At 37.4% G+C, this 14,911-nt stretch overlaps 1 protein-coding gene across 1 annotated transcript in view; it reads right to left on the reverse strand.

Moving 5' to 3' along the window:
* LOC127156340 (von Willebrand factor A domain-containing protein 5A-like) overlaps nucleotides 1-14,911 on the reverse strand; it is a 51,535-nt gene that overhangs the window by 15,352 nt on the left and 21,272 nt on the right. The window contains 1 exon segment of the mRNA XM_051099106.1: nucleotides 12,812-12,935. Coding sequence (XP_050955063.1) covers nucleotides 12,812-12,935 — 124 coding nt within the window.

Raw genomic sequence — 14,911 nt, forward strand, 5'->3', positions numbered from 1 at the left:
CTCACAAACAGTATTTTTTTTTACTGATCATATTTCATACCTGTTGAATGTACAGATTTAAATGAGTTTGATCACGAAAATTAACCATGGTTTTACTATAATAAAAGTGCCATGTTTTTTTCTTTATCTTGAGTGCAAATGGAGAAAAACTAACTTGGAAGTTTTTAGAATTGCACAGAAAAACAGTATGTCCACATATAGACAGGCTTAAATAAAATAACCCAAAAAATCCAAGGTTTTTATTTAGCACAGTGGCTAGACTAACAAATACCCAGATGCCACCTGATCTAAATATTCCCTCATAGTTTAACAGTAATGACTTTATGAATTTCTTCACTGATAAAATAGATAAGATCTTAAATACAATAACAAATGTAGATTCTACAGTGTCTAGTACTTCAGCTTTATTCATCGCTCCCGAAGAACAACTGCAGCGATTTACAACTATAGGACAGTGATTTGCAACGGTCGCTTTGTCACGTCCAGTGTAGACAGACTTTTAGCTGTTGTGGCGCGGCCGGTGTCCAGTGTAGACATGGTGTTATAACCGCATCTAAACCAACAACACGCCTATAAGATCCTGTACCCACTAAATTACTGAAAGATTTGTTACCTGTAGGAGAAGAACCACTTTTCTATATTATTAACTTATTGTTGTGTTAAACAGAGAGTCATCTCAATTATCACCAGCAACGTATGCCTCTGCTATTTTCAATATACATGCTGGCCCTTGGTAATATTATTTTAAAAAATACGGGATTAGTTTCCACTGTTATGCTGATGGTACTCAACTATATATGTTAACACGGCCAGATGAAACTCCTAAATTATCAAAGTTAACAGAATGTAAAAGTGTAGAACAAAAATGTAAAAGTATAATTTTCTCCTCCTAAATTCAGATTCAGAGATATTACTTATTGGACCAAAAAAACAGTACACTGAATTTCTTGGATTACAATTTGCAACTAGATGGATGTACTGTTACTTCCTCTACAGTCAAAAATACGGGTGTTGTTGATGCCAATAGCCTCGCGGTTAGTGCTCACGGTGGCCCGAGTTCGAATCCCGGCTCGTGGTCCTTTGCCGATCCCACTCCCCTCTCTCTTCACCCAATACTTTCCTGTCTACTCTACACTGTTCTGTCCAAATTAAGGCATAAAAAAGCCCAAAAATAAAAAATCTTAATACAAAACAGCATTCTTCCATCTTAGAAACACTGACAAGCTGCAAAACATGTTACCTGTTTGTGATGCAGAAAAGTTAGTTCATGCATTTATGGCCTCTAGACTGAACTATTGTAATGCACTACTAGGTGGTTGTCCTGCATCTTCAATAACAAGCTACAGGTAGTCCAAACTACAGCTGCCAGAGTCCTTACCAGGTCAAGAAAATATGATCATATTACCCTAATTTTACAGTCTTTGCACTGGCTACCTATTAGTTTCCACATCAGTTACAAAATATTATGCCCTTAATGGTTTAGCTCCTGCGCACCAAACTAGACTTCTACCATGCTACAGTCCATCACGCTCCCTAAGGTTGCAAAACTCTGGACTTTTGGTAGTATCTAGGATAGCAAAGTCCACTAAAGGATGTAACGCTTTTTCTCATTTGGCTCCCAAACTCTGGAATAGCCTTCCTGATACACACTCTCTCTGCTTAAATCTAGATTAAAGACACATCTCTTTAGCCAAGCATTCAAATAATGCATCTCATAATCTTGTACTGCAGTTATATCTGATCAAATGCATTTAAATGACGTTCAATTACATCATTAACTGATTTTTACCATACATCTCTGTCATATGTACATCAAGTTGACATAGTCACCACTAGTAAGCTACTACTAAATATATTGTAAAAACTTTAATTTTCCGTAAAGCTGCTTTACAACGTTTTGTATCGTGAAAAGCGCTATACAAATAAACTTGAATTGAACTGAATTTAATTAGTAAAATTATTTCAAAATTTTACTGTTTTTGTTGTACTTTGTATCAAAAAAATGCATGCTTGGTGAGCAGAAGAGACTTCTTTTAAAAAAAAAAAACATAAAAAAATCCTACTGTTCAAAAACTTTTGACTGGTAGGGTATATTGCGGATTATCAAGTTGAAACTGAATGGACTTTTCCCACTCTCTTCTTCACTCTAATTGACGTGACTTCTGTCACCATTTGACATTTGTCCCTCGCTGAAATGACAGTTTATCTGATGCACAGTGTTTTGGTGACTGTGAATATGATGCACGTGATGGTTGCTTAGAATCTAGTCGAAACATTGTAACAATGTAACGTTTCATACTGTACAAATGTCATGCTAACTCTACTCCAAAGCAGGGTTTCATAACCCTCAGTATAAGCAGTGCTAACCCTGCTACTTATTTACAAGCATAAAACCTTCCTTTCCCGAGGTTAAAAGCAGGGTTTAGATTATCAATAACCTGGAGTCATGTGCCATGTGAAAGTCCTAATATGGTATTCCTGGTATTCACTACATTATTGGGACCAAATCTATCCACAATGATATTTTTGAAACTGCAAAATGCATTTGTTTTCTGTAAAGGTTTGAAGGATTAACATAAACACACTGAATGAACACATAATACGGGAAAAAAATGCATCTTAATCAGCAATTATTTCTTCAAACATCACAAACTTCACATGACTAATATTCCATTGAGGTGCACTTACCCAGCATTGAGCTACACTTAGGACGTCCAGAGGCCTTTGGCCGAGCTCGTGGGGCTACAGGTAGAGAAAGCAAAGGTCAGAACAGATTCAGATCTGGATGACTGAATGATATGGACATGTTTGGCTGAAAACGACTTCGCTATAATCCTTTAATGAAGGTTTTTGGTGAATTGCTTGGTTTGGCAAAACAAAAAAGGTGCAAGAGACATTTTTAGCACTCATTCATTTCCAATGAATGTTACTGAATTGATGTAATACCGTCATATTTGTCTTTTGACATTTACAAATACCACAAACACATTCTTTGCAGGGACAAGAAACCCACAGAGATTGAAAAGAATTACCACTTACCACATCCTACCTAAAACAAAAACAGTATATTTACATCGTAATGAGGTCTAATCAATGGCTCAAATGTATTAAACTGTGAAGTGCATTTGAAATTGCATTTGAAGAAAAAACAATCAGAGCACTAATGCATAGCCTGTCTTTAACCGTGTTGTCAAATGAATGAATAGTTAGTAACTACACTGATTTAAACAGCAGAGTTATTTTTTAGCTGTTTGAGTCACTAAAATGAACTGATTCATTGCAGTCAATTATTGTGGTATCAGACTCCATTGGTCATGCTGTCTGTTTCATTTAGACTTGTGTCAGTGGTTATTGTGTGACGTCTCACTGTTTTTCAGTGTCTTACATCATAAATGTTGCAGTTTTGTTGCGCCATGTTAAATGTAGTTTAACTTCATACCAACTACCAATTTTGTAATATGCCATGAAAAAAATTATTGCATTAAATTGTACTTGACAAAACTATTACACTGAAGTGCATTTACCTCGCTCTAACATGCAATATTCATCCTTCATCTGAGCTATAAGCAGAGAAACCAAAAGTCAGAAGAGCTTCAGATCTGGAGAAACAGCCATAGACAGACACATCCAACAGAAATAACAAATAAAAGGAAAGGCTTCTGAGTTTCTTGCATAGAAAAGAATCATTTACATTTTACATCTTAATGAGATCAAATCAACACCTCAAATGAACTGTAAAGTGTGAAGTACTTTAGCATACTACTTTGAATAATTTAGTAATAATTTACAATACCACTCACATACTGTTTTTAAAAAATGGTACAGTGTATATTTAGTATGCAGTGAGCAAGTGAAATAGGGATGAATTCTGGAGATTTTTGGCCCAAAACAATTTTACTGTAATCTAAAAGGCCAAAAGCCTTTATTTGCTTTTGTACTGTTTTGTTTCTCAATGAACCCATAAAAAGAGTTACAAGAGCTGTTTTTTGCATTGAATGTCATTTCTAGTGAATGTTACTGAACTGATGTTATATCATGACAGCTGTCTCAGCAAAAACCACTAACACATTCTTGCAGGCACAAGAAACCCACACAAACTGAAAAAAAAAAAAAAAAAAAAAAACACTTACCGCATCCTCCCTAAAACAAAAAAACTGTACACTTTACATTTTAATGAGGTCATATCAGCACCTCAAATGTATTAAACTAGCCACCAGGCAACCCCCCTGTGCACAGCCCTGGGGCCTTATGTACAAATGTTGCATACAAAATGGGCATAATGAGTGTTGCAGTTTTAAGACGTTGTGCTAGGTTCGGGCTAGACGATAATTCAATAACGATAATTATCGCGGTATAATTTTCCTCTATAAAACATTATGAAGAGTTCAATCAATGATCTATATAATTTTTATGTGCCAAAACCAGAAAGAAAAAGCGAGACTCATTTGAATCACACCACACAGACCGTTTATCCGCTTGGACCAAAATTCAAACTGCCACGCATGCGCGTCGCTTCCGTTATGAGCACACCTGCCGCGCGCCTACATTTGAAATAACGAACATGAGCGCGCAAAAGACGTGATGTGTGAACGGCTCCGTCACACGAGCACTAAACAGCCCTGTGAGATCCAGTGTGAAAGTCTTGAATTCAGTGATGAACACAAATGAATCTGTGATTCAAACTAGTTTAAAGGGGTCATCGGATGCTAAGTTCACTTTTTCATGTTGTTTGAACATTAATGTGTGTTGGCAGTGTATGTACAAATCTACCCTATAATGATAAAAATCCATGCAGTGGTTTTTAATTAATCTGTAAAAATAATATCCTCTTTTTCAAATCGAGCCGTTCTCAGATGCCTGTCGGTGTGCCGTCACACCCACAGAGGCCGCTCCCACGATAGTTGATTGACATGAGCTCATACATTAGACCAGTTGTAACAGTCCAGTAACTATTCTTGTTTTGATGCCAGAGCAGGGATGTAAGTTAGACAAGAATATCTCCGATTAAGCGATTGAGGTGTTGTGTTGCTGGATGCAATAATGAACATAATGGTCGTCATTTACTCCCGACATCTGAGCCGCTGAAAATGCAGTAGATTAAGTTACGTTTGTTTGTGAAGGGAATGCGCCACCCGATCAACATATGAAGAGTTCAGATGCAAAACCAGCTAAAAGCCATCTTGGTCAAAAATGAGATAATGATACTGAGTGAATGCTCCTGACACATAGTATACATCCCTCAAATACTTTTACTTCAAACTGGCTAAATTCCAGCCTCAGTCCAATCAGAAGTATCAGTACTTACATAGAAACCTATACAAAGTAGCCAGAAAGAAATGCTCATTTTAAAGAAATATGTCAGATGGATTTAGAGGCTTCTGCATCTGAACTCTTCATATATCCGTCTATGTTCGCGCAAATCATTCATGATCCAGCTTCACTTACAGCAGAAGTGTGTATAAGCGTTTTTTTTTATGAATCTTTGCAATCGCCTTTCCTTATAACATGGTAGTTAGGAAGTTTAGCGGCTAAATGTGACTAATGTAAACAAGATCGTCTTTCCACAGAGAGAAGAGAGGGGCGGGGTGAGCAGAGCTCATTTGCATTTAAAGGAACAACCCCTTAGAATGAGATGATTTTTGCTGAGCTCATTTTGACAAGGTAAAAAGGGTGTTGTTTTACAAAACCATTGAGAATTTTTAATCATTCAATCAGTATATTAAAGACTTTTCATTAAGACCCTAAAGAATCATATCAACTTGTGGAAATAGGCATCCGATGACCCCTTTAAAGCTGTGTGCAACGAGACAGTCAGAAGGGTTTTCAATCTACACATCACCATAATTTACCATGGATTTACTGTAGTAACACTCACTGCACCATGGTATTGTGGCAGCAATGTGGGATATTCACACTGAATTTTATTACAGGAGTAATGGTATATAATAATAGTGTGTATGTATTTGCGATTAAGCTATAGCATGTGTGCATTTATACTGAATGCTTTTAGACTACCGTTTTTCATACAAATATGCTACCTATAAACCATGTAGTTATATTTTTACCATGGTATTGAGGTACCATCATGTGTGGTTTTACCAGTGTTTATCATGATTAAAATGTATGCTTGCTACTATGGGAGTCAGAATAAATGTAACCATATAAAACTGAGGTTGCTACAATTTTTTACTGCAAAAATTTACCTCTGCATCCTCAAGCTACTACCAAATGTAAATTTCTAAGAGACAAAAAAGTGACATTATTATTATTGTTATTATTATTATTATTATTATCATCATCATTATCATTATCAGACAACCCAAACCTGTTTCTTTATTTGAAACAATGTAACTCATTAGACCATGCAGAAATAAATTTTTCTATTTAGATATTTATTTTGTTAAGGAAAAATAATTTGGGTTTCTACAACTGGTTTCTACAACTTTCATTTTGGAGCAAAAATCTGACTTTAAATTTGAAAGAAATAAAGATTTGACATTCACTGTGATAATTATCAATATCGACTGATATGAAAATTATTGTGATAATTTTTTTTGCCCATATTGCCCAGCCCTATGCCAAGTTAATTGTAAATCAACTTTTGGAAATGCTGGAAAAAAAACACTTCCTGTGTGCACAACCCCTTTCTCATTCTGATCTCTCAGTAGCTGTGTGGTTTGATGGGGTTGTAAATCAATGATTAAATGTACCAATTTTGTAATATGCCATGAAAACAACAATCACATTTACCTGGCAGTGAAGAGGCACATCCACGGTGCAGCGGAGCTACAGGCAATAAAAACAAAGGTCAAAACAGATTCAGATCAAATAGTCAAAAACAGACAGAACTAACAAACAAACAACAAGAAATGCTTTGGAATAGGGATGGATTGATATGTTGAAATATGAGAAGTTGGAAATCAATCAACACCTCAAATGTATTAAACTGCAAAGTGACAAGAAAAGCATTTGAATACCTTGCTGTCAGGGAAACACAAACCACACACATCCATACAGACAAAATCACAGCACTAAAACTGAACTGATGTGACAGAGGGTAAAGAAGAGTCTGTATTAAGCTTACCATACATGTCTTGACAACGCCTCCCTAAACACAAATTTACTTCACATTAAAATGAGCTGCACACAACAAATGTAAACTGTCACCTGACAATGAACTATTTTGAAATCATAAGTTTAACTGGATTTTAACATTTTCTGAAGAAAATGTGATTGGTGCTCATCATGCAAAATCCACTGAGTACATATCTAAAGACTTTGTTTTCAAAAGTTCACTATGACAACACTAACCATTTGTCAGCACTCTTCTCTGCTGCAGGGGTCCTTTCACAATCTGTCTGAAGTCTTTATTCACAGCAATAAAGGCTGTATGAACACTGCTCACTCCTGCCTGAACACTGAGCTTCACCATCCTGCTCCTGATGCCCTCAACGTCTGCACCACCTGACCTCTCCTTCTGCTCCAGAGAACGGATCAGGGTCCGAGCCGCCAGTCGATGAATGGACAACCTGTAGAAACATGGAGGAAATCTGTTAGATTGGAAAAGCAAACCGTTGTTGTCACTCCCGTTCAATAAGTTTGTCCATGTTACCCTGTTTCCTCAGTTGGTTTGAGGCAGAAGTGGAGCTGGTTTGTTACTGGTTGATCTTTAAGACTGTATTTGACTGTCACTGATCCCTCAGAGCCTCCTGAACTCTATAAAAGAGAAAAGGCAAATTTTTATAATCTGGTCTTAATTCTCATTAAAGAAACACAGGCTAAATCACCTCACCTCTCCTTTAAGTTGGGCATAAATGAGTGTCCTTTCACCCTGGAAGAGCAAATTGATTGGTGGAGACAGTGTGTCAACAGTAACGCCATCAGGAAGGGTCCAATCCACAGAGATATTAACCACAGCGGGCTGCAGCGCAAACCTGAGCGACTGCATCACCTGATATAGTTTGAAGAGAAAGAGAAACCATTGAGACATTTGACTGGGAAACATTTGTGCCTGTGAAATCCAGTGGAGAGCTTTACTTTGGGCTGCATGCGGTCAGTGTCTGTGATGAACTGAGCGTGACCAGATCCCTCCCTGGCCATTCCTGTGATGAGGGCGGCACTTGCACCCTCACCAATCCCGAATGAGAAACACCTGAAGACACAATAAACTCTGTTACTGTTAGAGATGAAGATATGAATGATGGACAGATCAAACCCAGCAGACCTTTACCTGTGAGACTCAGCATGACTTTTCACCAGGTCCAGCACCTCTTTAGTGTTTCCCACCTCTCCATCAGTGAAGATGAACAGCTAAATAAAGAAAAACAGTCTTAAATATTTGACTTCACCTCTGTACAGTGCATTATTCAGGGACACACTGAGGTGTTGTACCTGTCTGGGTTGTTTGGTCTTACAGTGTTGACTATAGATGTGTTTTAGAGGCTGTAAAATATCTGTGCCACCCATGTCTGCTTGCATTTCCTTCACTCTCTTCAGAGCCTGATCCACTGTTTTCTGTTTGTACACAACACTTCGACTGCAAAGACAAAGTAAAACATCTCATCTCCTCTGACTCACTGCAAAACTGAAAGAAGATCTAAATACTAACGGGAAGAAGGACTCAAAATTAGAGCCGAATCCATAGATATTGAAGTAGCATCCCATGGGCAGACTCTTCAACAGTAACAGCAGAGTGTCCTATAGAGAGACATGGACAGATTTTTAATCTCAACATGATTTCTATGTATTTCATAATGCACACTCCTGGTCTTACTGTACACAAGTCATCTGATTACTTTTTACAATCAAATTCAAGACCCATAAAGTGCCATTCACACATCTTCGCATCTAAAAATGCAAGATGCAGCACCCAGGAATGTTTTTTTTTTTTTTTAAAAAAGCAAAGTGCAGAATGCCTCCTTCACCATGTTGCCATCAAATAACATTGTTCCGCTGTTTTGGAACTGACATTGATGAATGGCGCTGCATGTAAAAGTTGCAATTCTTTTAACTTGACAAGTTGTCTTAAAAATGCTGTGGTCAGGTGCAAGACATTGGAAAAGATGCAAGATGTGAGACATGCCCATCTAAAGTGTGTTTACACCACAAAAAAAGGCTTATCTTACTTAGTATTTGTGTCTTTTTTCTCATCAAAATATCTAAAAATTCTTAAATCAAGATGCATTTACTAGATAAGCAAAATAACATTAGCTATTTAGTCTTATTTTAAGCAAAATTCACTTAATTTAGTTTTTCCCCCTGGAAACAAGTAAAATTATCTGCCAGTGAGGTAAGTAAAATATTCTTAGAACAACAGTATTATACTTAACCCACTGGCAGATAATTTTACTTATTTTAAGCTAAATTTACTTAATTCAGTTTTTTACCCCTGGAAACAAGACTAAATATCAAGTACTGTTGTTTTGCTTATCTAGTAAATGCATCTTAATTTAAGAATTTTTAGACATTTTGACTAGAAACAAGACAAAAATGCTAAGTAAGACAAGCCTTTTTTGCAGTGTACATGAAAAAATTATTGAAAAAGAAGCACATTGGAATGAAAAAAAAAAATCTTAAACCTTACCTTAGCACTTTCAATACGCATCTGCGCTCCTCTCCCATGATTCATAATGCTGCGCATACTGCCTGATCTGTCAATTACAAAAACAAACTCGCCTTGAGTTGCCAATGATTTCATCACTTCCTCTGGGAACTCTGGGTACAAACTTATCATGACCACTGGGTCCCTCATCAGAGAGCCTGAAAAAGAGAGAAAGAGTCAGTGAAAAACTGATCACTCAATCCCATAATCCAAGTGATCTGCAGGTCCTACCTGGTGGGGCAGTGGCCACTCCTGCCTCCACTATAGCAGAGGGCTGATGGGTATCCTGATAGTACACAAACAGCTCAACATCCTTATCAAACATGTGACCAGGACTCAGATTCACCTACACACACAAACAACACATGTATAAAACTGCTCTGCTGACACATCCAGATAAACACATGAAGACACACAGTACCGTAGCCTGACTGTGATCAGAGTGGAGGAACACTAGAGGATCCAGAGTGCAGTTGGACTCTATTTTGGAGATGGGCTTTGGAGAGCTCACATGGACACTGAGAGTCAGTGTGTAGGGAACAGCTCCTGATGAAATCTCTGAGACTATACCAGCACCTGAACCTGACACACACACATACAGATTGTATTAGAAAGAGCTTCTCTTCACTAATAAAGTGTGTGTCAGAGCTGCTGTAGTACCTGCTGGTGTGTATCGGGGGTTGAGTACAGCCGGCAGACAGAAGCGCAGCGAGTGGTCAGCCTGCACAGCGAGCTCGGTGACATAGATGATGGTGACGGCAGCGTTCTGACCCGCCGACAGACACCCGACACTCAGTTTGAACACATCAGGACTCTCTTCGCTCTCTTCCAACAGAAACGCCTGCTGACCTGAACTCACAGCATCATCATACTGATCCCTCGCCTGCAAGATACAGTTTTGTTATGTAATGTACAGTAGAAATATACGCAACTGAGCTGCAGTTTGCATCTCGACTCACGCTTTCTCTGTCTTGCACCTCTGCCACAATCTCCTGCTCTCCGATCTTGGCACTGAAGTGGCAGACAGCAGCATCAGCAGGCAGAGGGAAGACGAACAAGGCCTCCAGGGGGCGCTCTTCCTCATTCACATACTGCAGAGTGGAGGAGACTGTGGCTACATGATCCTGAACCCGAACCTCTACTGAGATGCTCTTCAGAGGCACTGAACCACACAAACCAACACAACAACATCACAAAAACAGAAGACAGAAACAAATATCTCATACAGCACTGATTTGACACTCTATATTTAAAATGGCACTCTCATAAGAACATGAACGTATAGATATATACATAAAATTTGGTGAACAAATGAGAACGGGACATATGCTCCATATGACATTTATGAAAAATACACTTCTTAGGAAGAACATCCTTTCAGTTAAAATCGACTAACTTGCCTCAGCTCTTGCACATGTTAAAAAGTTTACATTTAGGAAACAGTAAAAGTAAGCAGGTGAACTCATACCTGGCACATTTTTCTCAGAGAGAAGACCGCAGTTCTCCATTCTCACACTCCGTTAGAGGAAATAACTAGAAGACCTACTTCAAAAGTGAATAAAAGTCAACAGCTGCCTTTAACTTCGCCTCAAATCTTCACAGACAGACTCATTTAATGAGCAAATCAATGTTTTTAGAGTGTCTAACGTTTGAGGAAGAGATGCGGTTTCTGCCGTTGAAACTCCGCCGCAGCATCAGTCATTGACCGTTAACTCTACGTTGTTCTGACGCGTCACGCTATTTAAATAGAGGCGCGTGTTTGGCTCATGAATATTAAGTACGCAGCAGAAGCGAGTACCTAATTAAATTACTAAATATATGGCTGATTCTTCCATTAAAGATAAGCACTTACGTTAAACACGTTTATTGTATCTCTTTAATTTTTAATTTCGTTTTCCTAATTTAATATCTTTTGCACTCAGATTCCAAAAGACTGCAATCAAATCTGAAACTATTACACGTTGAATAGACGCCCTCTACTGGAGAAACTAACAACACGACAAATACTGAGATAATAAGATTTTGCGTTGTCATACAGTAGCCCAAAAAGTATTTGAACAACCACATGCAGGAATGTCACTGCATTAGAGAAGTTACCAAACTAAAAGTCACATGCATTCATTAGTCTTTAATACCAAATATATTTACTAAATCTGCTACTGCTATCATCAATATTGAAATAATGTATTTGCTTTAAGTCCCATAAGCCTCCACATACATTATAAATATTTTTAAATAATAATAATAATAATAAAGATAAATTAATACATTTTAGTTTATTTATTTTCAATGAGTGCACAATCTTGTTGCAGGGATGGGCAGTATTTTAAATGCACATATTTAAATACATGTATTTTGTATTTAAATACCTTTGATACAAAAATACAATTAATCTTAGTATTTTTGTATTTTCAAAATACATAAGGTGCTTTGTCAATCAGCCTTTTTTCAGACTGCTGATTTCCTGCAGGAATGGGCGGTATTTCAAATACATGTATTAATTTTTGAATATTTGAATTATTTTTTTATATTTTAAATGCCTTTAAATATCTTTTTTAAATACCTTTTATATACATTTAATCTTTGTATTTTTGTATGTAGTATTGTGTATTCTTGTTGATACAGAAAATCAGCAGTCTAATAAAGAGGTTGTATTTTATTTATTTTGAAAATACAAAAAAAAAAAAAAAAAAAAAAAAAAAAAAAAAAAACAGATTCTGCTGCTGTGTGAAAGCATCCTCATTGATTAAGGACTGGTCCAACAGCTTCAGATAAACACTGATACATACACAACAACAACAACAACAACTATAAGAAACAGGAAAAAGGTTTTCTTTAATCTGATTCCAAAAAATTATTTTCCATTTCAAAACATCACTGGAGTTTTTAAAATTCTGTATAATAATATGGTGTTGATTTAAGCTAATAAAGAACACAACTTTAATGAAACCCTAACCGAAATGGTTAATGAAACATCAACACTTCTTTGGTCTTCTGACGGATCAGGATGTAGAAACACTGACGTCTTTAGATTCCCAGAGTCTCTTTGGTCACCTGACATCCGAGCAGGACATTCCCCACACACACACACTGAGACAGATCACCCACTGAAACACATCAAAACATCAGTCTGTATGAAAGAACTGAAGATATTTGCTCAAACGTCTCTTGATGAACATTGATTGAATGAATGTGGTCTTAAGATCTCACCTTTCTGAGAGCCGATCCATGACGCTGCTTTCATGGCCACAAACTGCCACTCCACCTGCTGCTCTATTTTACAGCCGTATAACCAGATCAGAGCCAGAAGAGTGGCCCATACTGACCCATCCACCTGTGGACAAACCATTTGTTACTGGACACTGGACACAATCATGCACTCTAAAAAGTGCTGGGTTATTTCTTTAAACACATTGCTGGGTTAATTGTGCTGGGTCAAAATTCTGGGTTGTTTGAGGTACTGTAAACACACAGTTGGGTTGATCATGCTGGGTCAAATGCAATTTCACCACTGAACACGCGGGTTGGGTTATTTTAACCCAGCCGGTTTGTTTATTTTTCCACTTCATCGAACTTTCTGGATTCTTCACTCGTCTCCTCGTCAGGCGGTCACGAAATTCGCAGCAAGCAGGATTATACGGTAAATTAATATGATTATATGCTTATTTACCTTTATTTTTTAATAAGTTGTGGTTTAAAGCACAGTAATTTCACTGTTTAATGCAATATTTGATATGTCGCTGTGCGGGGTTAGCGTTTATTCTGTGAATGATTAACGAACGTTAAGTAGCAGCCTATAGTGAGGTACTTTCTTGCCTCAACAATCGCTTTATCGTTGAATAAAAGTTGTGTGTGTGTGCAAAGTTTTATTTATATACAGTACACATCCTTTTTTTTTATCAGTACTGTCCATTTTTAACGCTTTATGAAACCAGGCATATGTTAGAAACACGGGGTAAGTTCAGTTACTGTCTGAATACTGTATGGCTTTGTAATGTTTTGTCAGAATTATGTCATTTCGTACTAAAATTGATCTTTTAAGGGCATATTTTTTTCAAGTCAATGTCTGTGACGTGCCAAATCCAACGATAGATCCGTCATTTTTATGTTGTGCATTTTCGCGCTCTTTTTTTCCTCAGGTAGCTGCATTAGCTCCGCTATGCACCTTACTTTAACTCTCGTGGTGTATAAGCAGTGATGTAGTGCAGGGTATACGCAGCTTATGTCCACTTCTTTATCAGTTGGCTTTGCGTGTACCCACTTCTAAATCCCCTCTGTTGCGCATTGAGTAGTGTCCTGCATTAGTCATAATCGTGACAGTCCACATGAATAGCTCATTTGATCGCATGTGCGTATATGCAGATATTCCCTAAAAACACCGGGTAACGACAGTGATGCGGTCAGAACAGTGGCGCGGGCTTCCTTTTAAATACATTTGATGATTGCGCCTAAATGCGCCCGCGCCCGCTCCCGCTCCGTCCACTCCTCCACCCAGATCTGTTCACCTGTTCACACGCGAGGACATGTCAGAGAAAACCCGACCGATTTAATCAGAAACTGCGGAGAATCACGTGATCTGTGTTTAAACGATTGTGCTGCATGTAAACGCATTAACCTGCTTTCTATATAAAATAAGTAATTGTTTTGTGAAATTCTAATTTTCTAAATCTGAAATTTCATTCTAGATATGTGAGATTCTTGCTGGTGCAGATGGACAGCTTTGAAATAGAGAAGTTCAAGGAAAGGCACCTTGATACCCTGGTTAAAACCTTTGAAGGTAAGTTATATCTTTCAATAACATTCAGTAACCATGATTTGTTTTAGAATTTGATCTTTTCATTAAAATAACCATAGTTACTGGTATTATACATAGTTACTTATTTAACCACATTTGTGTGTGTTTTTTTTTTTTTTTTTTTTTTCAAATTTGATCAGATATCACAAGATATCAGGAAGCTACATCCAGAGGCAGACTTTTTGTAGACTGGGCTACATTTGCAAGATGGAAAGGTGCATTAAGAGCTGGGTGACATAACTTCAGGTAAAGTATTTCCTATAATATGTCAATCTATAGAAAATTTTCATATGAAAGTGTTTCACTGTGTTGTTTTGATTATGAGATAAGTTTCACAATTTGCACTGTATTATTCTTATGGTCTAGACGTTAAAGGAGAGAGTGCTTTCAAAGTCCTGCCCATTCTGGAGGAAGGGTCCACAGAGCCACAACCACAGAAGTCTGGAAGCCATTCATTGACATACAAACCTGTAAGTTGTGTTTTACTTTTTCTATATATATATAATGAATTTTTG

This window comes from Labeo rohita, chromosome 25 (assembly GCF_022985175.1).
Source record: "Labeo rohita strain BAU-BD-2019 chromosome 25, IGBB_LRoh.1.0, whole genome shotgun sequence".
NCBI lineage: Eukaryota > Metazoa > Chordata > Actinopteri > Cypriniformes > Cyprinidae > Labeo > Labeo rohita.